Source organism: Bradysia coprophila, chromosome III (genome assembly GCF_014529535.1).
Source record: "Bradysia coprophila strain Holo2 chromosome III, BU_Bcop_v1, whole genome shotgun sequence".
Taxonomy (NCBI): Eukaryota; Metazoa; Arthropoda; class Insecta; order Diptera; family Sciaridae; genus Bradysia; species Bradysia coprophila.
In genome coordinates, this window is record NC_050736.1 from 3121079 (window position 1) to 3147443 (window position 26365).

The 26365-nt window shown below is 33.2% G+C and overlaps 1 protein-coding gene across 3 annotated transcripts in view; it reads right to left on the minus strand.

Moving 5' to 3' along the window:
- The window catches only part of LOC119075621, a 76896-nt gene that overhangs the window by 30018 nt on the left and 20513 nt on the right, over positions 1-26365 (minus strand). Inside the window, exons 1-3 of one of the 3 annotated variants that reach the window (XM_037182110.1) lie at positions 8008-8604; positions 4962-5174; positions 3015-3181 (exon numbers count right to left, since the gene is read on the minus strand). In XM_037182110.1, coding sequence (XP_037038005.1) covers positions 3015-3181; positions 4962-5055 — 261 coding nt within the window. In that variant the 5' untranslated portion in view covers positions 5056-5174; positions 8008-8604. Of the gene's footprint in view, positions 1-3014; positions 3182-4961; positions 5288-8007; positions 8605-25944; positions 26190-26365 lie in introns of those variants that run through there. The other 2 variants (XM_037182102.1, XM_037182118.1) reach the window with 2 other exon arrangements.

Here is a 26365-nt window from a genome sequence, read left to right on the forward strand (position 1 = left end):
AATAAGCTGTGACCTTGGATGATGTGGGTGGTTCTAAATAATATAATGAATGGTTATATGATTGGCCAAATGAAGTAAAGGAGTTTGAGTTCAGCAGCAAGTGATACGCTAAACAAAAGAAGTAACAGATTGCATGATTAAACCGCAATATGATTGACGGTCAAAAATTACTTGGTTTGACCATCTTCATGTCCTTGTTGCGGACGGGTTAGAAAACGATGATCATTTAGACAATATTTTACGAGTTTAGATACACTGACTACGAAAAAATTAATCAGCAGCTGAAATTGCAGCAAAGTTAAAAAAATTTAAATAAAATTTTCTCTGTGATCTGAATTTTTGAGTAGTGAAACTAGACCTCAAAACACTTCAAAGCCAGATTCATCGATACACATGCATGTTTGGTGTCATTAGAAAGCTAAGACCAACAGCAGTTACGGGAATCAGTTTTTTTTTTGTGGCTCTTCGGATGGAGAAGAACCGTCAGAAGTTCGCCCAAATAATCAAATTTTTCCCATACTCTCAACTGCTCGTAACTCGTCATTTACCCTCAAATAACCTATTTGCCCCGAAAGTACATTCAATTACCTTCTAATGAGACTTCACACGACATTGTATGTGTCGTGTCGGCGCATAAACATCGACGAATTTTCAAAAAATATTCTTGCTTTTTAGGGACATATAAAAAAGTGCACTGGAAAATGAGTCAAATTTCGGCAGTCCGTTTTTTAAAGGAATCCCTCTTTGTATTCGGATAAATCTATCCATCCATTCCGTTATGACACTAAACTAAGATATTTACAGAACCATCAACGAAAAAAACTCCATTGGTGGGGTAGTGGATATTAGAATAGACTATCGACTACCAATGGACTACATTCATTTCTCCACACGAAAGTTTTAAATGATCTGTCAGTCAAATGTTGGGAGAGGTATTTTTGAAAAGAGAATATTAGGGATTTTCACATTATCCTCATCAATAATAGATGAATTCGCAAAGGCCTCTTTCTATTTCGGATTGCAGAATAAATCGCTTTTATCAGACATGTTGTGAAGGTTTGGAAATAATTTAGTATCGGTTCTATTTTGAAGACCAAAATAATTTATTGTAAGTGGTGAATGTCGAATGTCCGAATTGTTATTCGTAAATCAAGCAATTAATTTACCGTCGCTTGTTAAAATATGTTCATGAAATTGTTTGTGAAAATTGGGGTTAGGTGTATTACATTTGATGTTGAAGGTGTGTGAAAAATAGACTCGTTGAATAGCCAATTTTAAGACAAGCAAAATTAATACGGAAAACAATTCTCGGAAACGAAACAATGCCAGGAAACGCCAACGGATCGATTGTCTATAAAAGAATGTAACCAACTTAAATACATAGTCAACCGTTCTGTGCTAATATTTACCAAAAAAAAACTTTAGATAAAGCAATTCCAAATTAAATATTCAATAAAAACTAATGAGCACTTAACGGGGGCTTTTATGTCGGGAACAAAAACTCGGAAATTAACACTATCCCTTTTTGTTATGATGATTATATTATAACACAACAGAACAACACAATTAATTTAAGGCGAAAACATGAACCGAAATACGAACCACCATGGTATCCATTCACGAATTTTTATCAATTAATTTTGGTTTTTTAATATGGCGAAGCTCCCTTTCTCGTTAACAAGATGTCATCATCATTATAATCTCTAGTTTTGAATTGAAGTGGTTCATAGGGAATGCTAAAAAGCAGTGGAAAAGAAAGTATAAGGAAAAGCCACACATAATGCAAAAGCTTTCAGAGACCATTAGTCCGTGTAAAATTTTCATAAAACATTGTCGATATCATCAGAATACGAGCGTTGTGTTTTTTAGCGTAAAAAAAGTGTTCTCTTTAATGAGATTTTAACAAAAGCCTTTAGTAGATGGATCCGTATACATTTGAAATCTCTGTCCTTGCGTTAAGGGAACATTAAACAGATTTGTTTGTCACTTGGCAACAAAATTGAATTTTAAAATTTAATTAAACATACATGAGGAATATACACTTGATGCCATACCGTGAAATGTTGGTGTAGATAATTGAATTACGAATAGAATGCTACAAGTAGTTGTCAGCTCTATCGTTTCAACTAGTAAATGTAAAGAACGACAAATTGAAGAGATGAGAATGTAATTAAGTGTATGTGGTACCGGTATGATTTTAAATTATGCATAAGATCGTATTCGCTACCAAATTTGTGTTGCATTCTTTCAACGAAACAAACGTTAAAGTGACCTGACAACCCGTCATATTTGATTTAACATCAACTGATCAGTACTGTCTCAACATTTCAAAAGTGACCCTTTAGCGTTTCCTAATAATTTCCTCTCATTTTGTAAAGTAATTGATTCTTACGACAAAATCAGTTCAAAAAAAATCTAAATTTCTCGAACGGATGTCACTACACACAACGTGCGAAAACCATATATAAAAATCATCAATCAAATTCATACACTTGTCTCGTCGGTGATGCTCTTGTCTCATCTCTTGTTTGGTATACATAATACCCATTCAACAATTTCTACAACCTGCTCGCTTTTGAATCTTCCATAACGAAATCAACAGAAAAAAGGGCTTCAGGGTTGAATAAGTTCATGTTTGCAAAAAAGAGTGTATCCGAGAATTTCATGGGGGGTTTGATTGCGTAGAACATTGCAAAGGGATGTGTTTATGCACAAGCAGGAAAAAAATGTACATTAAAATTGCTGGTTGAGAGAGGTGGGTTAAAAAAATTGTTGAACTTATTGATGAATAAAATTTGTATTTGATTTTTATGTGATTTTCAATATTTTGAACATTTTTTTTAATGGGTTCGTACCCGTAATCGGATCATCAATGTAAATAATAGAGTACATCTACGTCTGATTTATTTGTAATTCCCATTATATATTCATTAATAATTTGTTTTCCCATTAAATTTCAATTTTTTTCCAGCTCATGAATTAACAATCATAATCCGTATTTATTTTTTACTCACCAAAGTAGCTGGAACGAAAGTGGGAACCGTTTCGAAGTATCCCACCGTGCTGGTGTATGAACGAACTAGGAAATATACGCCAAGGAACATGATTCCCAATAAACAAGATATGCCACCACAAATCAGACACCATACTACATATTTCCGTACTCCAGTACTATGTGTACCTGAAAAATAATCAAAAGACACTTCATCAACTACAACGAATTCTCATGATATAACTTAATTACAATCCTAGATTCAGGAAGAAATTTATTATCTATTAATAGTCTCAGAATTATATTGGTATCGACCGGTGAGTTTATGAACAGATTCTTTTTGAAAGTTTCAAAGATCTAAATTTAAGAAATGGCTAAATTTGCAAGGCTCTGAAAGAACAGGTTAAGACAGCCACGAAGGCGGGTGACACCGAAACTGGTAGACACACTCAGTACATATTGTGTGTGAAATCCACTTGAAGAAAATGATTTTTAAGAAAATTCGAAATTTTGGTTTTGTTCAGCTTTTCACATAAACTTCGGCCGCTGACGAAATCTGTGTGTCACCGCCTTCGTGATCAACTTAGCGTTGCCTTATAATCTGTTCTTTCAGAGCCTCGAAAATTTGAAGGTCTACAATTAATCGCAAAATTGTAGCTCGTAATGTTGCTGCACATGCCAATATAACACTGATTAGAGTCAAACCACATCGAAATTTTCTGTCGTGAAGTGACAGTTTTGACATTGACATTTTTGACGTTGTCATTTTTGACATCTGAAAAATTTCGTCATAACCTCAATTTAAAACGTGAACTGAACACTAAACTTATCTTAAAACAATTAATTTTGAATAATATTACAGTATTATCGTAAATATTACAATAAGGATACGATAACACTGTAATATTATTCAAAATTAACTGTTTAAAGACAAGTTTTGTGTACAGTCCACGTTTTCAGTTGAGGTTATGACGGAATTTTTCAGGTGTCAAAAATGACAACGTCAAATATGTCAATGTCAAAACTGTCACTTCACGACAGAAAGTTTCGATGTGGTTTGGCTCTTATTTATCTATAGTGTGAGCAACATTACCGATACAGTTAGAGGCATTGAAATATCAGCATGAATTTGCTTCAGCTGTTCTTCAGCTGATCCACACAGTTTTGATTGTATTTTTGGATCTGTTAAAAAACAGCTGAAGCGAATTCATGCTGAAATTTCACTGCCTCTGACTGTATCGTGACAAATTTCATGATTTGTTTAACTTAACAAATGAGCATGTTTGCATTGCTGCCAAAGTGAAAAATTGTGGTATGCGTAGCCTGCTTATATGTCAAGGTTCTGTCAGAACAAGTTCAAAACTTTTAGGCCTTATGTTGTCATCCCTTTGAGCTTTTTGTTATTGAATCCTCTTTCCGTCTTTTTGCAAAAAATAGTTTTATGACAAATTACTTTTGCCAATTTCCAGATTTCTCGTGATTCTCAGAAGTTTTACAACTGACATGGACTTTTATTAATGTTCGACAACAACTTATTCATAAAATCTGGCCCCCATTTTTTGTCACTGAATAGATTTCAAATATGTTTTCTTATAGCTTTCGATGATAACGGAACATAAACTATAAACTTAGTCCAATTAATTTTTTATTTAGTCCAATACGTAACGTTGAACGTTGATGCCTTCAAAAAAAATCTAGAATTTCGATTAAGAGATTAGAACTTCGAAGTGGTGAAAAAGTATGCACAAAAAATCAACCTTTATTGAACCTCACATCTGAAAATCTAAATAAATTTTAGAAAGAACATCGTTAGCTACCCCAGCCAAATTTATATATTCTTTGTATTGCTACTTACAATACATAATGTAACATCCGAACGTTTAAATCAAGGAAATGTTAAAATAAACAACGAAAAACGACGTTCGGAGATAACAAATAAGTTAAATATGTAGTAAAAATAAGCTCATACCAGTTGATGGTGGACGATGTGTGTCTGTTGGTGGACCCCATGTGCATGGTGGAACACTGTATTGCACAACTTGCATTACGGGATAACCATGCATTGTTTATAAATTACTTTTTCTTTATGTGATTATCTTTAAACTACACTTTCCTTTAAGACGTTTATATAATCTCATTTATCCAACATTCGTACAAATCGAAATGCTGTCCTATTTCTTTCCTAATGTAATAGAATTAGTAAGTAAATTGCTTCTGTAGAAGGTGATACCATTACCACCACGAAATCGATTAATTTTTTTTTCTGCCTTTTAAAAATAAATAATTCATTAAACATGAAAAAGGAAGAAAAGGAAATGTGTTTTCCATCCATAGAGGTTGGGTTCGTAACGTTTTCTTTTTTCTTCTCTTTATATATTTTTTTTAAATAGAATTTTGACAAAATAATATCAAAGGTAACAGATGGTCTTCCCTGCTGGTTTGATGTAAATTTATTTGTGTGCGCCAAAAGGAAATTTATGTTCAAAAAGAAAATGTTTTCTCCGACACGACATGGATCCGGGAAAATATAAGGAATGAGTTGATATATTTTAACTTAAAAAAAAGAGTAGAAATGTATAATAGATACTCGATCCTCTTTCCACGTATACTATGGAAATCATAGGACCGGTAAAATAAAATGGAAATGTTACCTGTATGGAAATTTGTTTAGGATGTGAACGAAAGTATATTATACCCTCAGTATAGGAAGTAAAATTAAATTGTTTGTTACGTGTGAGTGGGTTTTTGTAAAACGAAATCTATCGATTTATGTTTCCAGCATTTTTCTGAAATTAATTATGGAAAACATACATTCTATGTAGTAAAGGTAATGTTTCACAGGAAACAAAATTAGACAAGCAGACAAGTAGACATTCAATTTACAAATCGACATGGTTATGAATATTGATAATCAATGGTAAATTAAAATGTCAAAACGAATTTCTCATTCAGATAACAGTTGCTGTACTTCATTGAATAATTTATTAATTTTTTGAAATGCGGAACTGAATAAATAAGAAACCCCGTACTCATTTCGCTACGGTTTTGTTCACAAGGATAATATGCTTATATCAAAGTCGATTTGCATATTAGATATGATAAATTCATCCTGGAATTTCATTTCGACTGAGTTTATGTACATTAATTTACATATAAAAAACGAAGTCTTCATTCGACCCATCAAATGCAAGATAAAGAAAAAAAAAATCTTAAAAATAGGCCATCTTGTTGTAGGACTCAATCGGATGAAAACTGTTCTGAAATTGAAATCGCCACGGTTAACATATTCTGCAAGTTATGTATATATGATGGTTTGCAGAAATGAGATTTTAACTTAAAATCTTAAAAGTTTTAAGACATCTTCTTGATGAAAGAAAATGTGAAACGTCTGAGATATTTTATTGAATGACATGACGTACTAGATTCATATCGCTATACGATTTTTTACCGTTTTTAACAATGAAAGTATACTCTATGGATATGGTCTGTTTGTATGAAATCGCTATTTCCTCCGGCTTGTATGGACAGACCATGCCTGGTTTGTACATTCATTGACTTTTAAGAGATTGTTTCAACAACAAAAATATTAAATCTTTTACTTCCTTAATTTCAACATACACCTTGCTATATAGCATGTATTGGTCAATCAAATACCTCTTTCTCAAATAACAGAACGACATAAATCGTCAACAAATAATGTTCAAGAAATATATCTTGTTCAGCATTCAACCACCTATAACTTGGGGCAAAATTCTACTAAACATGTCCCAACGTTACATGCGCCATAGGTCATGACGACGATCAAATTACAATATATACCAGAAATTAGTCTGCGGATGGAACAATGAGCATTAATCAGAAATGAAGCATACAGCACCGACGTTAACATTGCATTGTGAATAACAGGTAAACAGGGTAGTACAATCTTTCCGAGCCAAATTAAGTTAGTTCCAATTACAAGGATCACGAACAGAATTATGGCGAAGTTCAAAAGGGTAAATAAATATTCTCCTTACTTGGATTTATGTTTTGTTTCATTTTATGAATATTTTATTTAAATAAATTGGTGTTCTTAATTCGCTGAAGCCGTATAAAGGTTAGAATAGGTGAAAGTTGGTTTGTTCATAAAGAATTAGTACCCGTCGGTATAAGTTTTCTTTAAAACCGATCGATATCTACTCAGTTTCAGTTTAATTTTTTAATGAGCCCATAAAATATTTGTAATCAAAAGGATATTGTTAAACGCATCGATTCATAGAAGGAATAAATGAATATGAATCACAAACACAGACTATATGTTTTTCCCTAATTCTCTTCGATCCATTTTCGCAAACAACTAATAAATCAGATGCTTCAAAGTTTTACATTTCAATATAAAAATTTTGTCGGAAAAAAGTTTTTTTTGTCTCGTGACCGTCGTAATTCCCTCATTTATAATCCTAATCTCTGTTCCCTCTAGCAACAAAATTGATATACATAAATTCGTCTTCTCTTTGCGTCCGTATTAGATTCATAAAAATAGATAAAACAAAAAATTCCATCAGTTAATTTCCATGACTATTTTGGCGGAAAATGGAAAATGCCAATGAATTTTTGTTATATTTACAAAAATGTCGTGTTGTCAACATACGAATGTATAACGAAAAAGTTTTGATTTATTTGATGTTTGTTTATCTGTTTGTCGGATCCTTTGGATATGGAAACTTGCAGAGTGTATATTTATAAAGGAAAATATTTACAGAAAAAAGGAAGAAAAAAATGGAAAAAAGGTTGATTTAAATTGGAGTTTTTCTTATTTGGGTTGTTTGCACATAGCTAAACGAGAAAAATACGAAGATGTCCTACACATCAACGTACAAAAATGTTTCCAGTCAAATAAGATGAATATTTATTATGTGGTACACCGTACACGTCTGACCAATTATTATTATTATGTGGGTGTAAAAGACTACCACCAAGGTTGCTCTCAATCTAAACTAATTGTCGTAAAAAAAGTTATTTATTATTCGAAAGACCTTAACCACAGTCACCGTTCGGATTCATAACTTTCCCTGCTTTATATTGTTATGCTATTTCACAATAACTTTCACACATGCGTTATATGTATATTATGTACTTAAGTAGGAAAAAGTACATTTCCAATAACAAAACAGAGCAAATTATTCTCATATAGAACTGAAATTCACACACACACACAATGACTGAACAGTTTTTCCTTAGTAGAAAGCGATTAAATCCGAAAAGAAAAATCACACTCCGCAACAATAATAGTGGCTATATTCAATGCGGCTATTCTCTGTCATTTTGATTTTTCCTTTGTTAAGTTCACATTTTCACGCCTTAAGAAACATTAAAACTGAACAGGGAATTATAGCTTATTCATTGTTTTGTGCCATTTCACTGAAGGAATCAATTCTTCTCTCGACAAATATTCTAATAACAATGTTAAATACTGACGAACAATACTTTGAATATCTGTGAAACTGCTCTATTTCCCGATTACTATCATCGGTATGATTATTTATTAACTTCAACTAGCTGTCTTACGAAATTTTTACGGCATTGCCGTCTCGTGTTCAACCATCGAAATGTTAATCTAAATGTGGACTGAAGTTTATCGCTTCAAAATAAAGTTGTGTAAGGTGAATTTTATAACATTGCGAGAGAAGGGTAGCTCTGTGATGGTATTAGTGTACGGAAAAGCGCACGTTTTACTTGACAGATGAGTGTTTTGTATATGCTTTTGTGCAGAAAACTCAGCGAATGGTTAACTCAGTGAAATTTACTTTTATTTTTTTCGACATTCAGTGACATGAAAAGGAGTATTGAGACTCACAAAGACTCGAAACCGCACATCTCACAGATATTTCATAATTTCTTCATCCATAGAAACGTTTAACAGAAATTCTGTGAAAATTTTCAATTTCACACTTATCACAGATTCGCCAAAATGTAGCAAACTTTCGCTGAAAACAGTCATCATCCCTCAAATACCGATTACAAATACAAAATTCTCTCGCAAAGAGTGACTTTATCACAAATCTCCACGCATGCGTTTTCCATTTGAATCAATATATCTTTCGCAGCTGATAATTCACTGACGAATAAGGGGAAAACCATGAAAATATTTAGCTAAAACATGAACATAAAATAACTTCATACTATCGGTGTTTATAGCTATGAAACATAGTGGTTGTTATATGAACGAAACATAAAATGAATGCAAAGTGAACATAAAAAAAATAAAGCAGAAAAATCCATTACACTGTCATCGTAAACGTATTATATGTACAACATTCGAGCATTTTGGAACAATATATTATATGTGTAGCCTGCAGGAGAAGCGGAGTGAGCATTCAAGAGATTTCTGTTCATCAGATTGATCATTTCCTCATGGATTTTTGTAATATTTATTGTGTATCATAATAACCTCTATATGTTTAACAGTTGGATTCTGTAAACTATATCTGATGTTGCCTACAATTTATACTCACAATCATTTCGACAGATATTTCATCAAGCAGTAGGTTGAATTATATTAAATATAATAAAAGCAAACTGTGTATATAGCGAATAAAAGACAGTGCTCTGTGCTGCATTTGAAATACCTACGTGAAATATGGATGTCGAAAATTCCAATTGATGTGTAAGAAGGTGACATCGATGCCAATAATTGATGAATACTTCTTCGCATAATAAATTAATGGTTGGGGTATCAGTGTACATAGGAGCTGTGGGATCGGGATGCCACATGGTATGCTGTGTGTGTATACACATAATCATTAAATATACAGAAACTTTTGAAATATCGGTGGAATACATCATTTTCATGTTACACTACACTACTGTTTTATGTATCCATTGAGTGTGTTGTATATATAAAATATAAAACATTTATTTCGCTGTTGTTGTTGGGACTATTATGAGATTCTGGAGAAAAGGAATGAGATTTTATTTATGCTCGTTTGTGTATATATCCCACTAACTATACGTATCATATAATATGAGTTATAAGGACAATATTTTAAGGGTTTTCTTGTCGAGCGCATACCCCCGTTGGGAGAATTTTACTCCGGTTAAAAATATAAGTCCTTGATATCCCCGGCAGAAGGTTTCGCTTCGTCTATATAACACACGGCTATCATCATAAATGAATTAGTTTATAAAGTTTTGACGAGTCATTTTCTTTTCATTTTATATGTCGGTACAAGGGAGACTCAATGGGATATTGAAGGATACTCCTCTTCGTATGAAATGACATCAACTTTTTCAGATTTTTGAAGTTGAAAAGTTTTGACAAAACTTTTTGTCGAATATTTTTGAAACAATTTAAATAGTCATCAGTGCTTAAAAATTGTAAAGTACGTCTTAAAATTAAAACTTTGTTAGCTTTCGGAATTACGGCCGGGAAGAATGTGGTTTCAGTATTGCTGGAAAATTACTTTTATGTTGAGTGTATCATTTTTGATTAACTTCTTGCGTTTGTATTTAATAGTACATAAACAGAACAATTTTTGTGGACTTTTGAAACAAAAAGTTTGCAACAATGATGTAGGCAATGTTTTTCGCAACAAGAACAGCCAGAGCTTTAATTTTCGTTTACGGCATTTACAGCATGTATATCGCCATATACCAGCTTATTCTGCTACTGATCGCCTAATATCGAATCTATTACTTCCTTAGTTTAAATCTACTTTTTGCTTTATAAGAAAATATTGGCCAGAACCGTCCGAATATTTTTGTCACCGTTTTCGATAACATATGACTACAATCTCAAAGGTGTTACGAGTATTGTTCTGTTGATGTACTAGTGCGTTCATCTTCCAAACGATATAAGTATCTCTCCGATTGCCTTCGGGAGATGAAAAACGATTTATCGGAAATAATAATACGAATTCTGTAGATCCGACCCAATTCGACCTTAAAAGTTGAATAAATCTATTTTGAATAATTTCACACAAATCCTAAATAAAAGAAAAACCAGCTGAAGATAAATTTGCCAAACCATTGAAAATCGAGCATTCTTTCCATTCCATACAATCGTGTATTATTATGTCTGGTAAATGGCATAAGGCAATAAGAGGATGTTGAGAAGATGTGGAATGGTAGCATCAGCTTGTGTTAACATAATACATAAATATACATACACACACTCACCTCTCGAAAAGATTCCGAAGCAAAAGAAATTTATCCACACGCGTTACTTGAATATAAAATATGCAATTCAATACGCGAATAAATGGAAGCCATTGTATGTAAATTGTAAAATTCAAAGTTATTTGGTATAGTCAGAATTACCTGAGAAAGTGCTCGCTTTTATACGTTCAAAAATGTAATTTTCAGTTTTCCATCGCATAGAAAAGAAGAAATATTTTCAAATTCTTTCAACCATATTACATACCATCCATCCCTACTGTAGAATATTACATAAAAACACATACGAAACATCATCTCTGTATGGCATTTGCATGCACTAGAAATATATAGGTTGAAAATACTCAATACCTATGCTATTACTTTAGTTAGACGTATGTAGTTACTCATATTAACAGGACGCAGACATATTGCTAGAAAACCCTCGTCATATTTTTTTTTCCTTTTTCTCTTAATAAAAATGGTTTTATAAATCAAATTGAAAGTAAAGAATTTTTCCTATATATCATGTAACACAGCCATATGACAATTTCATATTTTTGTCATGGATACGACATTTAAGTTGCTTGAGTTAAAGGTTGCATATACTCACATACACTCATTCTATTGTTAAAGAGGATAAACCGTAGCTCGGACAACATTTTCTGGTTTTCCGGTATTTTGAAGTTCTACAACAATATCAGGAATGTTGTTGTTGAAAGTGTAGCACATCATTGCACAGCATTCTTGCAGCTTTTCTACTGTTAAATGTCAAAAATATTCGTGTCATAATCGGAATGAGCCATATACGCACAACGTTTTATTGGCAACATTTTGCAGCTCATTATGATTTTTTATAGCCAACCAACTATTCGGTAAAAAAGAGGCCATCTCATGGAAAATTGAATTGAGAGAGAAAAGGTTGTTCAGATTAGCACAGAAAATGGAAATTTTTTTTTTTTTTTTTTTTTTCAAAAACACCTTTTATTGGTATTAATAGTACAATCTTAACTTCCGTTAATTTATTACTACTGATGAGATGTACTGACTGTTATAGGGTAGAAGTCAGTAAGACGTGTGAGGGTTTATCAGTCCAGTGATTGATTCCCATGATTCTTCATTCTTCAGCTTTTGTGAGTTCCAGTTCCACTTTTTCCAATCGTTTTGAAAGCGTTTCGATGTTATTTTTGAATTCGGCTTGCATGTTGATGAGCATTTTTACAATATCTCCAAGAGACGGCTCGCTCGATTCTGGCAGTTGCGTGTCGTTTTTTGTCAGTTGTTTTGCATTTTTCGTAACTTGCGCATACGAAGTTCCTGTATTGTGATGAGTCGTTGAACTAGTTGAAATGTGGCAGTGTGTTTCACGAAGGCGATCCACTGCTGTTTTTGCTGGTTGATTTTGACTTTTTACCTTTTTCTGGTATATTGGACATCCCTTGTAGTTGGCTGTATGACCTTCTTGTTGGCAAAGGGCACATTTTGGAGTTGCATTTCGCTTTTTGGTACAAACGTTTGTTTCATGCTTTCCTGCACATTTGACACAGTTTGGTTCCCTAGTGCAGAAATTTTTTGTGTGGCCCAGCTGTTGACACTTTGTGCATTGTGGTATTCCTTTTATTTTCCTAGGAGGTTCCACGGTAACCTTGCAATGGAGTAGGTTTTTGACTTTATAGATATCTTTATTGTTTTCATTTTGTTTCATGTCTACGAAAAACATTGGGAATTTTCGTACTATTTTCTTCCCATCTTTATTGATAACTTTTTTTATAATGTTTGTGGTTTTCACAATTTCGTGACCAATTTTTTTTAGTTCATCAGTAATCTCTTGCTCTTCGCAAGTTGGAGGTAAACCTCTGATTACTGCTCTATAATTTTTTTCACTTTTCAGTTGATAAGTGTGGTACACTATGTCTGATAGATCATCTCCTTCTATCGAGGATAATTCCTCTAGGATCTTTTTTGTTTTTCTGTAGTCGTCTTCGTTCGCTACAGTGACTTTTATATCGTTATCTGAAGTAGCTCGAAATCTGGCTGAGTTAGCAACCGATAAGATTTTTTCACTGAATTTATTAAAATTCGTGACGTTGCTCACGTAAATTGGTGGTGGTGTTGGTGGCATTTTTATTTTTTGTTTTTTGTCGTTTTTTGGAGATTCATCTGGTATCGTGGAACCTTGGCCAACCTTTCGTCTCCGTTTTGATGATTGTTTAACCGTCTGAAATTCGTTTTCAAGTTCATCTTCATCGGTGATGTATTCTATACGGTGTTCAGTTTCCGCATTTTTTGATTGAATTGATTTGATAGAGTTTTCGAGCTCTATTATTTTTTTTGCATTGTCATCATTTAACTTTTTAAGTTGTTCATTTTCACTAACTATTGCACATATATTGTCATATTCTGTTTTGGTTAATTTATAAACATTGCTGACTGATGTCGGGCTTGTTTTTTGTTTATCTTTTTTTGTGAACATTATGTCTGTTTGTTTAATTAGTTCAAGAACATGTTCAATTTATTGTTAACTTTTTCACTGCACTGTTATGATATTACTTAATTATGTAAAACACTTGCACCTGCACTTTGAGTGTATGCATATTACATTATTGTTTTGATACTTTTTTTAAATTTTAAATTAGCTAACTGCTTAATTTTATGAGTGATTACAAAGCACGTCTGTTCACTCCGACTGTTGAATGATGAATGACAGAAAATGGAAATGGAAATATGGATCAAATGATAAAGGTTATGACTGAAATTGGGAATTGGTGTGAATGATGTAAGTATTATAAAATCCTTCTCTTTTTGAAGTGCATGCAATAGTAATACGATAGGTAATCCTCAACATTAGTTCGTGGCTTTCGAACATCCAATCTACTATCAATAGGATAATTCAACTAATTTGTTGCTTACTGGTTGAGCTGAAACTTCCCATTAAAATTATTTTAAAACATCGACAAGCGTTCAAATACATTTTACGAATAAAATCTGGTAATTTTCTGCTATCATCGGCAAAAGGATCAAATTGATGTGATGTTCATAATATTTGCTAATATATTTATATAGCAAACTGTTGTGGAAAGCTCTACTGTAAATGATGTTGATTCGAATAAAAAAGAAATTTAATATCCGCTGTAAAAGACGTTTCGTTCACAACCTGATAACGCTACACGTCTGTCAAAGGTTTATGCAAATAAATTGTAATAACATGAAAAGCAAAACTAACTAAATAAAACTGTATTCAAACTTTCAATATCATTTTGTAGACCGTATGTACGTGCATGAAATGTCCTTCCTGATGATTATATTGAATTTCAAACAATTTCATTCACATAATATAGAATAGAGCGATATTCACACACACACACAGACAGTACCTTATACACTGTGTATACTGGGGAGTAATACGTTTAACTAGAAACGTGCTGATGATTGGATGTATGACATAAATTGTGTATTCGCCATTCAAATAAATTTTCCCGGATGTCCTGTTTAAACGAAGTCGAATATTCTGAAGTTGGAAAATGTGTGTGCTGTATGTTAAATGTTTATTTGATTTTAGCACATTACGACAGATAAACATGGGCATACGAGTGGTTTTCAAGTAGCTTCGGTGTCACTGCTAAATTGATTCAATTCATGAATGGTTGGTGGGAATGCACATTACACGTGGTACGACCAACATTTTTTCACTCAAACCGTTTTGTCAGTGAGACAATAATTTCACAATTTTCTAGTTATTTTCGTTGGTACGTACAAACCACGGTATGAAAGAGTGTATGAAAGAGGAAAATTTTACTTTCAATTGCAATTCGCACTATGAAGAAATATTAGTAAGAAAAAAGTTATGGGATTTTGGGGACACAAGGAAAATTTGGTAAAAGCTTAAAGATGTGTTCGGAGCTAAAATAAATTTATTATTTTCTAGCTATGCAATACAGACATAACTGATTCATAACAATAGCAATTTTACAGGCGTTCAAAAAGTGGACAACAACAGCGAAATTTTCTATTTTCCTCCGATGTGAACACAAAGAGGGATACTTTTGAATTTCGACTGACCGAAATCGGCGCTATTTTTTCCGGTGCTTTTTTATAAATGCCTAGTTAAGCCCAAAACCAGTCTCAGATATTTTTGATCTTCCATACCTGGCTGGTTGTAAGTGGCTAAAAGTCGAAAAATGGGGTTTTGTAGACCGGACGTCATTTCGTTAAGGGGCGAGGACACAGGCGTGTATGGGCTCGTTGGTCTACTACTAAATATGGGTATCGGTGTAAAGCTGAGGTCCACATTCATAATAAGTAATAATTTAATCAAATAATTGCATTAGTCAGATCACAGCTCTCATCAAAGTTCACCGAGGTTCCCTAGATTCTGAGAAATTTTCCGGAGGTCATATTTTCGGCCGTTTATCATCAAATTTCTTGAAATTCATATTTGCCCCAGGAGTACTTTACCTCAGCTTTCCAACGAACCCATACACGCCTGTGTCCTCGCCACTTTACGGAAATGAAATCCGGACTACGAAACCCCAATTTTCGACTTTTGGCCACTCACAAAGAGCCAAGTATGGAGGATCAAAAATATGTGAGACTGTCATATATAAAAAAGTCCCGAGAAAAATAGCACCGATTTCGGTCAGTCGAAATTCAAAAGTATCCCTCAAAGTTTTTCACACCACAGACGAGAAAATACTCATTTTCTCCCCTACACTGAAACCTCATGTTTGCCACGAGAAAAAATTTGGAAATTGCATTTCCTCGGTTGACAGCACCCACGAAATGCAATTTCCAACTTTTACTCTATCAGTCAAGAAATAGCTATTTCATTTGCGCGCGGTGCGAATAACCGTTTTTCTCGACGTCAAAACATTAATTCGTTAAATAATATAGTATTTTTCGTACCAAGACAGGAAATGACGATTTTTTCAGCACCAGTCCTCGCTTCGCTCGTAAGGAAAATTAGGACGTGTGCTGAAAAAATCCATTTCCTGTCGAGGTACGAACAACGTTTTGTGCATCGGACAACTGAAATAGACAAAACACATCAATTTACTTGAAAACATACACACTTCACATTCACCATATTAAATTTAATCAATCGTATAGTCATAGAAAAATTCATGTAATTCTTTTCCCGCACTATAAATCGTAAAGAAATGAAGTTTTTTCCAGCACGATATATAGTTCGGGAAAAACTGACATTTCTTAATGAAAAATCATGGCAAAATAGGTCGTATTTCAGTTGTGGGATGCACAAACCTTATTTTCTACACTATAATTCAGTGAGAAGATGGCACTTTGATGACGATCTCTCTGATGACACTTTAGGTGAGAAATTTTTAATCTAATGTTTCTCAACTTCTAACAAAAGTTTTTTTTTATATGATCCTATATGAAAGTGGATTATTACAACCATAGGGATGTAAAGAAAACTGAATTTAAGCTCAATTACATCGCCTAGTTTTTGTTTGTTTATTGACCTCAGCTTCGTCTCGGATCAACACCAAATAGACACTTAAACTCTGCTTTTCATCGCTTTATTTAAAATGTTTTTGTTCCGTGGAAAAGTTATGGGTCCGCCCCGGGGACAAATAACAAATTCCAACTAGTATCGATCTGGCCACAAAATTTGGTTCTGTTCAAACTTTTTATTCTCTTCCTTCAGTAAACAAATAACTATTAAAAACAGAGCGACTAAGCAGGTGAGGAAATTTTTATCCATCATGACATTGCAGAGAAAGAGTTGAAAAAGAAAACATGAACAAATTACCATTTTAAATGGAGAAAATAAGGTAATTCGCATCGCACTCATACCATAATTACGTTGCTCTTTAACAAATGTAAAGAAATTCTAAAATTTGATACATTATATTCATTATACTTCAACTTCATCGTATTTTAAAAAACATCGAAAACGTTTTTGAAACACCATCATATCAAGTCGAATCGTAATATTTCTCCATCGTCGATATTTTGATTTATTCAAAGTCAATTGGATATCGTATTTATATTGATTGGAAAATATTCAACTGCCCGTGTTACATTTAATATTTCCATACTACTCTCTGTGAAAATGTATATGTAATGTGGAACATAAAACCTCCATGAAGCAATAATTCACGGAACACTTGAACTATAACAATATTGCCACTTTAAAAATCCATAAATATCATTGTATCAACTCGTAAATATTACATGAAAAAAGAAAACTCAGAAAGCGTTCTGCCATGTTTCATTTTTGGAATTTCTCTATATTTTTAACAAATCTCTGGGGTTTGGAAACGAATAAATCAAACTTGCGGTGTTGGCTATATCAATTGGATTCGATGGAGTCGTATAATAAATAAATTTGTATCTAATACTAATACTGGAATTGCTTCAATATTCTTCGTTGTATAGTGACTTACAAAGCTATGTATAACGGTAGGTGCATCTTCGTCACGAATATATAATACAACAGAGATACGTTTATGATGATCACGACAAACATCGTTAAAACGTTCTTTCAAAATTGCAAAAAAAGGAAGAGAAATGTTAGTATTATATACGCGCATCTCTATATCATCTTGTTTTGTTTATACTCGTTCTCAAATCATATTCTTAGGTACATATATCTAGTGCATCCTTTTAACGTGTTGTACAAAAATGAGCAAAAACATTTTCATTTCGAAAAATTTTCTTAGTCGATCCATGCAAATGAACGAACTCTTTCTGGAATATGAAAAAAAATGTGACACGAAAAACTTCTGCGTTACACAAACTACACTCGAAAAAGACGTACGTTTCAATGAATGGAGAAATTGTCAAAAAAGCGTACATTTTTGTGAGGCACTCATCCCTCAAATTGGGTACGTAATTTGTGAATGTCCTCATAAAATAGTACCGGATTTTCTTCTAACAATTTAACCATATGGACCACGCAAAGGAATTCTGTTACGATATATGGAAAATATGAGGCGAAAAACTGCTTAGTTAAATTTCACTGTAGCGATATATAACAGCATTTTCATCACACAAATGTTACGAAATGTCTCCAATTCCACAATTCCACAATTATTTTGTTGACAGAAAATTTATTAAATCAAAAAATGCAAACGCACACAGGAAAATAAGTTGGATTTTTAATGCGGTTGAATAAATTCATAATTTGCTGGAGGGTGTTAACGAAAGGAAAACTTTTTAATGAAGCAAAATCTGTTTTTCTTTGCACTGACACACGACCTAGAAATGCATACAATGTTCTGTTATTTACAAATAAATAAATTCTTGGACGAATTTTAAGTTAACTTTTCTGTAAACTCATTTATTATGCATTTAGTAAAATGAAAGTTGTTTGACTTCGTAAAATTCGTAAAGAAAATTTCTGTTTGAGTTGCGATAGCAAAGGAGCACATCTGTTGGTCATACATTGAGCATTATGAAAACTATCTGCTGTGTTATAGAGTTGTGTTTTTTTTATAAAGTTCCTGTTTTTTAGTATATTTAACTTGCTGGGTTGTTATGATATAACTTATTAAATAAGGAAGCGAAGTATGTTAAGGCTTTTCAATTTTCAATTTGCATTTCTATGCGCAATTCAGTTTTAACTCCACATTTTTTCTTATCTTAATCGACTGTGTTGGTAATGCTATTAAAACGGAAGAGAGAAGAATAATTCGATAACTATTTTAGTAGCTTGTGTCGTAGTTAGTCTAAATGACGTTGGGATGGAGTTTGTTTTTAATTACTTTCGTCAACTCGACATTTCCAAAGAAAATTGCTGAACAAAGTGTGTAATTTAAAATGTAATAATATTCTAATGATTTGGCTGAGGTCTGTGGTTTTAGGCAGAAATATGGAAATGTGCGCAGTGTGCCACAATAGCTAATGATACTTACACGTATTTTATGCAACTCAGCAACATAAAGCGAAAACTTTGAACTCTAGATGCCCCTACTGCATAATCGTTGAATGAATCTAGATGCAAAGTACTTTATCTGGCCTCGTGCAATACCCGCTCTAGCAACCTAACTTCATTCATTAAGGTGATAAAAATGCAACGTAACATTTTACATGTAAAATTAGAAATTAGTCTACTAACAAAGTGGAATTTTGACAGCGTCAAAACGAAGTTTGTTTGCTAGAGAAGGTATTGCCTCGTGTCATAATGTCATAAACAACCACTATTTACAGTAATACGATCAAAGTAGAGCGTAAATGGATTTTCAAATATGTATTTACGCACTAGTGCGTTAAAGTGACGTTTGTAAAAACAAGAATCCCACTACTCTACGTAAGATCTGGTTCCTAACTTGTGCTGTAATTGGAATTTTGCATACACGATGTGTTGTCAACCACGGCTTTGCCTTATATCTACTGCGCACACGTTATGAAAATAGCTATAGAAAACACAAATGCACATTACAGTAAATCGCCCCCGAGTCAATTTAGGGTTGCCATACCGTTAAGAATGTTTGCTTTCAAAACGACTTAGTCATCACAAATCCTTTCGTAGAATTTAAATATAAAATTTAATTTTATAGTAGGGAAGGGTGTCAGAAAACTGATGCACACAAAATTTATCTTTACTGTATGGAAGAAAGTAGGGAAGGATATCACAAACGTCAAGAGAGAGCCAAATTATCACTAAAGATGCTATTGGCAGGCGCCTGCCAATAAAATTTTTCCTTTTACAAAGACTATTTGCAGGTGAAATGGCCTGCCAATAGCATCTACGTAGAGTTAAAATAGACCCTCATTAGCAGAGACTATTTTTGAGAAATCGGATTTCTCAAATTTCTCAAAAATAGTCCCTACTCATTAGTGCATCTACTTTATACTGCAGGACGCGAAAATTATGGATCTTTTGTCCGAATAAAGAAATGAGGACAAATGTTCAATGAAAATAAAACGTTTTCTCAAAGTTTTAGTCCTGGTACATACGAATTTTATGTGACAATGGAGTCAATTTTAATTTTTTTGAAACTTTCATAAAACAATGATGTAAACACAGCAAATGTTTTAACATAGTTCAAGCGGACAGCTATAGTTTGTTCAATTATTGAGACTATACGTTGCTATCGTTACTACTTAATTAATTGAAAGTAAAGTCGAACACAAAATATGCAACAAAGTTTGGCCACCCAGAAAAAAGCACTTGCAATTTTTTTTAAAAGTCTTTCATTGTTTTGTGTCCCTTGTTGACTTTGTATAATTTAAAAGAGAAAACATAATCCATTCACAAAGTTGAAGCGAACCAAAAAAAATGTAAATGAGACTATAATGAACTGAACAAGGAAGCAAAAAAAAACATGAAAATATTGTTTTCCTTGTGATAAACTAACAAAAGGGAATTAAAAAATTAATTCTTTTTCATGTCGTCGTTGCTGAAATTCGAAATTTACATCTGATAATTGCTTTGCTTTAAATGTCCTGAAGGACACAATAATAAAAGAAAACCGGGAAAAAGTCTCGTTTCGCAGAGCCAAATAGCGTAGAAAAAAATATTCAGAAATATGAAAGAGCCTCGGAAAGAGCGGAACAAAAAATGTACGTAAAAATAAAGTAATTCAATCAAAACAGTCAGCGCTGTGCGCTATTAGAAGATGGGGACTATTCATATGCTAAACAAAAAGCAAAAGTTTGTAGACGCACATAAACGTATACATAAACGTATAGACGTGTACACTTGGTGACGGGATGTTGTGCGGAACGGAGATGAAGGCACTGATCTGTATTATAAGATATTGTGTTTACATAAGCTTTCGCTTTGGTTGCCGACTAGCGAGTAGGGAAAAGACTGTTAACAATCAGAAAATGTTACGAGGGGGGTTGGATTTTTGGGGTGTGAGAATACGACATTTCCAACTTATTATTAGGTCTATCCATGCTCCTGGATAACATATACATTATACATATTTTTATATGTCAATGTTATATTTCGTACACATACAACACGATTTTGTCTTGATGCTGAAAACAAAATATTTATTCAACAAAGGTTGTTTTCCACGTTCTATGTTCTATGCAGAATAGAACACAAAATTTATATGTATATTGTGCTCGTGTTTATACGTATTTTGTGTACATAAAAAGCTGTATATAAACAGTGTACATTATCCATACACAGTATGTGTTGTTGATATGTGTAACGCTTAGAATGCATTTAAAGTATAATACACAACGGGCTGTGTTAGATACCCCACCAGGCATATTTTGGGCGGATGAGATCTTTACCAAAATTTATTTTCATGTTTGTGATTTTGAGTGCAGAATAATATTCACGTCAATGCTTGCTTCCATTTCTATGTATCCAACAACATTGAATGTAATTTGATATCCTTTTGTTATGTATAATATTAAATAGATGGTTTTGTGGGAGACACCAGACAAACAGCTATACACATTATTTTATGTTTACACAGACAATTCAATGCACGAGTCATAAGAAGATTATGGGTTAAAAGAGTTAAAACAATAACTGGGAAGTTCAGAAGAGTTTAATGTGTATATGGTGCAATTGACTTTTATTGTATTACATGAGGTTAAGCGAACGATAATGATGTGTTCTGCCAAGAAATAATTGCACTCATGTAACGTATTTATGTACATTGACTATTGCAGAGGTTGCACATAAATTGGCTTGTAATTTATACTGTAGCGAATTAGAGTCTCTGCTTTAACAGCATGTCGCGGCTAGATGATCTAACACTCTTTTAGATTGTTATTTTGAGCTATGTATATTCTGAAGATCTCCTTAAATGCAAAGGTTAGACTTTACAGTAATAAGCTACATCCTCACCACTTTGAAACTTTCGCAAGTGTTTCACGATCACCATCAAATCTGTGACTTAAAAGTATCATCTAGGTTTAGATAATAGTTATTTACGTATTGCCGAAAACCCGAGATAATCTCTACAAAACCATGAAAAATCTTTTACTTCATTTGTTTTAACGTATCTTTCTCTAAAACACTTTCTCGGGTCATCAGTTATTTTTCTTGCTGCTGTCGTTAGAAGTTGAATATGTGGTTCTGAAACTTTCAGGCTTTTGATGTTAGATTAGACCTGAACCTATAAGTCAATCCTCTACAAGAAAATTAATTCTGATGACCAAATGATTTTGAAAATAAAAATTCAACCAATTTCATCAACGAAACCAATTCGTTTCACCAAAATAGCCCTCATTTACATTCAAACCCCATCATCGTTGCAAAACCATCAGACAATCAGACAATGCCAAAATTCCATTTGAAAAAATACAGGAAAAAAAAATCTCATAAAAATCAAAAATTTCACAAAAATAACCCCAGTGTCGTGTCCGTGAAACCCTCTCGCCTCAATAAACTTCCAATTTGGTTTAATTGAACCGTTTTATTGAATCCCAAACATTTTCATAGATATAAAAAGCAAAAAAAAAGGATGAACTCCACCAACCCAATTCAAACGTAGCAACATATAAAAATTCATCGTTCATCATAGAATATTACAAATTTTACGTTTATAACTATTACATGAACGATCGTTCCCAAAATAAAATTGTTCCTTTTGGTTATCTGCCAAAAATAATCTCACTCATGTGTATTATGCCCTACACGACTGTATAAACAAAATTGTTTATGAGTCCGTGTTTGGGGTATTCTTTAAGTACATTTTTGCCGAGATAGATAAAATAGCGTGTTCGCATTGGTATGCATACATGAGACTCGTTGAATAGGTGTACACGACGGCATACAAGTTACAATTCTGTTGTCCTTTTTCGCATTTATTTAAATGTAACCCATAGAGGATTATACTCGTACCGCACGTACCGTATTGTATGTAGTTATGGGCTATTGTTTTAAACTTTCTATCTACGAGCCCATTTTCCATCCACCAAAAATATTGTTTGGTAATGCTCGCTACCCACCGGATATATATAGAGAAGATGTTTCATACACAATCCGCAAAACATTAAACCTATGTTATAATCCCCATAGCATAATGGTTGGGTATATATATTGTGTGTCTACTTTAAGCGTTTTCATACAATAAGTTTTCGTTGAAAATTCAGTGTCGGGAGTGAAATTTCTCAATAAACGGCAAAGTTTTATTGTTGTAAAAGGTTGTGCGGAATTATTGAAATTGTTGGGTTGTTCTTATGTTTTTGGGGGTTTAAATTTTAATTGGCAATGTTTTTCTATATTCTTTTTTTTCTCTTGTTGTGTTACATTGGGGTGAGATATAATTGAAGTGGTAAAGAAAATTAATTAATTTGTATTTACAAAGGTATATTACGACGAGTAAACGCAAAGGCCACGGGTGGATGGGGAGATGGGGTGCGGTTTTTATGTTTGTGTAATTTAATTTCGGTGCTTTACTTTCGCACAAATAATTTTATTACAAAAAAAAGGATGCCTTGTGAATTGATGGCTCTTTTATTCAGTCTTCCTGGGGAATATAGATCCTTTTTCCAATTTTTCTCTTCTTTCTATTTGTTAAGTGATTTGTGTTTTAAGGCTATGAATTTTCTAATCAACTGAAACAAATAGAAAAGGGTAAAAGATTTATGGGCACATTGCGTCGAGACGTTAGACACTTTATGATTAAATAATTTTCTTATTCAACTTTGTAATTAAGTACAGTTGCCAGTAAAAGGCTAATGCAAGTAATTATGGCTACACCAACAGACACAAACGGTGCGTTAATTGTAGATTACGTACCGGTTTGGAGGTTTTCATATTGACGCCTGTAGCGAAACAACAATCTTCAAACCATTACGTAGTGTGTCTTGAAGCCCTGAAAAAACGAGTCAATGTCAACGTGTAATGATAAGTTTTCAAGGGATGTTGCGAGTAAAATACAATATCTATTTGCTTGGAAATTGTTGTTTTGAGTAGTGGATCACAACATTTACCTTTGGCTCGTGCACTCCCACCTCCTACTAGTCAAAAAAGTGAAGTATGACCAATTTTTGTTGAAGTAGTAAACTTAGCATAAATTCTCTCATAAATCAAGGCAAATCAATCACATTGGCACAGTAAATTTTCTGTTTAGTCGGTTTAAGTCAGTCATTGAATAAAGAACAACTTTTGTAAAGCTGCTAAAACTGCATTCCTCACCATAAATTGGAACCTCTAACAGGTTATGGGCACAGATACGGAATATGGTAGTTTAGAAGACAGGTCGAATATTTTTTGTGGATTGAGTAAATTGAATTAATATGCTGTTGTGTGGAATGAAATTGTGTTGGAAAAATAATGGCAAAAGAAAGGGGAATGAATACGGACTATGATTTGGATTTGTGAACAGGAAGAAGAAAATGCTGACGACAGGAATGAAAAAGTGACAAAGATTGGATTACGAGTATAGTAAATGCAAAAAAAAATATTCACGGCACGACCTCAGCAAAGTTTATTTGACAAAAGAACAGAAAAGAAAAGTGACGAACAAGATGAAAATATTGAAATCTTGAGGTAACGACTATGGACATTTTACGGCATCGTAACCGGCATCGTTCCATAGTAACCTTACGGCAAAGACCCTGGCAAAGTTTAACGGTCGAAAGAAAAGAACAGAAAAAGAAAAAAATAAGATGGAATAGAATTTGAGCAATAGAGCATGAGCAACAGAATTTGATTAGTACAGTTTGCAATACAACTTGAGCGGAGAGCAACAAAGTTTAAGCAGAAGAAGAAGACAAAAGAAAGGATGAGAAGAAGACAGAAGAAGGAGTAGGAACAGGAGGCGGAGAAAAATGATAAACAAAAGAATAACAAGAGGAAGAAAGAAACGTAGACGGAGAAGATGAGGGTAAACAACAGAATAAGATTCAAGGCTAAAAATGTAGGCAGAACACGATGATGACAAAGAAGAAGACTTGATATTTTCTCGATCGATTTCGATTGTCACAATTCAGAAGAAAAACGATTTTTTTAAGTGGTAGAATTTATGAGAATGAGAAGAAGGGTTGAAGTAGTAAACTTAGCATTCTCATTAATTCTATGTAAGGCAAATCAATCACATTGGCAAATGAAATTTTCTGTTTATTCGGTTTAAGTCAGTCATTGAATAAAGACCAACTTTTTTAAAACTGCCTTCATTCCTCACCATAAATTGGAACCTCTAACAATTTTCAGTATAATTCACAATCGTAATGACGCCATCTGAATCATGTAAAAACTTGTCAAACTCGTTTGACGTGACCTCAGATCAATTTGATTTTCTAGTAATTATTTTCTATAACTGGAAAGCTAATCACAGTTTAATCATTGAAACTGTACATTTTGTAGCCTTTAGAATTTTTATTTTTGATTCAAAATCTTGTACTTCACTAGTGCTAACACTAAAGTGCGCTTTGCTATAAACTAACAACACGAACTGAAACAGCAATCAACATTGCTAATTGAACGATGTGCAACAATGTACAACACTTCAACGCTAGCTCGAATCTCTATTTTGAATCGTTATAAACCGTTCCAAGTGTTTAAATTGTTAAGTCAAATAAAAGCCATAAATTAGGCCACTCTGACACTCACAGATCCGACCCGATTCCTGTACGGTTATTTACAATTACTCAATTATCAAAATTAATATGTTGAACGTATTGTAATTGTATAGTGAATGCTAATGCTAACACCATTCATTTATGTGTATGAGAGATGCGAATAACATAATTTATTTGATTCTAATTATTATCAACAAATTTTGCCTCTCGTTATCGCTCAGCAAATTAGCCAAGTAGCAGTTACGTTATGCTAATGCCTTATTATCCTTAGTTAAATTAATGCTATTGTTGTGCACGTATAATATGTTTAGTTCCAAGAATTTCGCAAAACTAATATTAATCTAACAATTACGTACCGTTGTCAGTCGGTGGAACAGTTCTGGTTCTGGGTGGTGGTCTTGGTGGCAGGGGTGGTCCAAGTTCTTCTTCGGTTAATATATCTACGTCAGTGGTTTTTATTGCAGCATCAACCATATCACTGTATCGTTCGATTCGATTGATACATTTCATTTCATCGGACCTGTTTGAGGTAATTCTGCTGGCTACACTATTTTCGATTTGTTTGTTTTCTATACCAATTCGCTGCTCATCGTTGGATATCCTGAATCAAATAATTCAAATTATTTTTAAATGACTAGAAAATATGCAGATAAGGGAAATAAATTTGGTTTGCGGCTTATTTATGCGCGGTATAAAATTGACTATGAATAAAATTACGGCATGTAATTCTTTGAAAGCGCTCGCGCGAAATTAGTTTAACGTTCAAATTATCTGCAT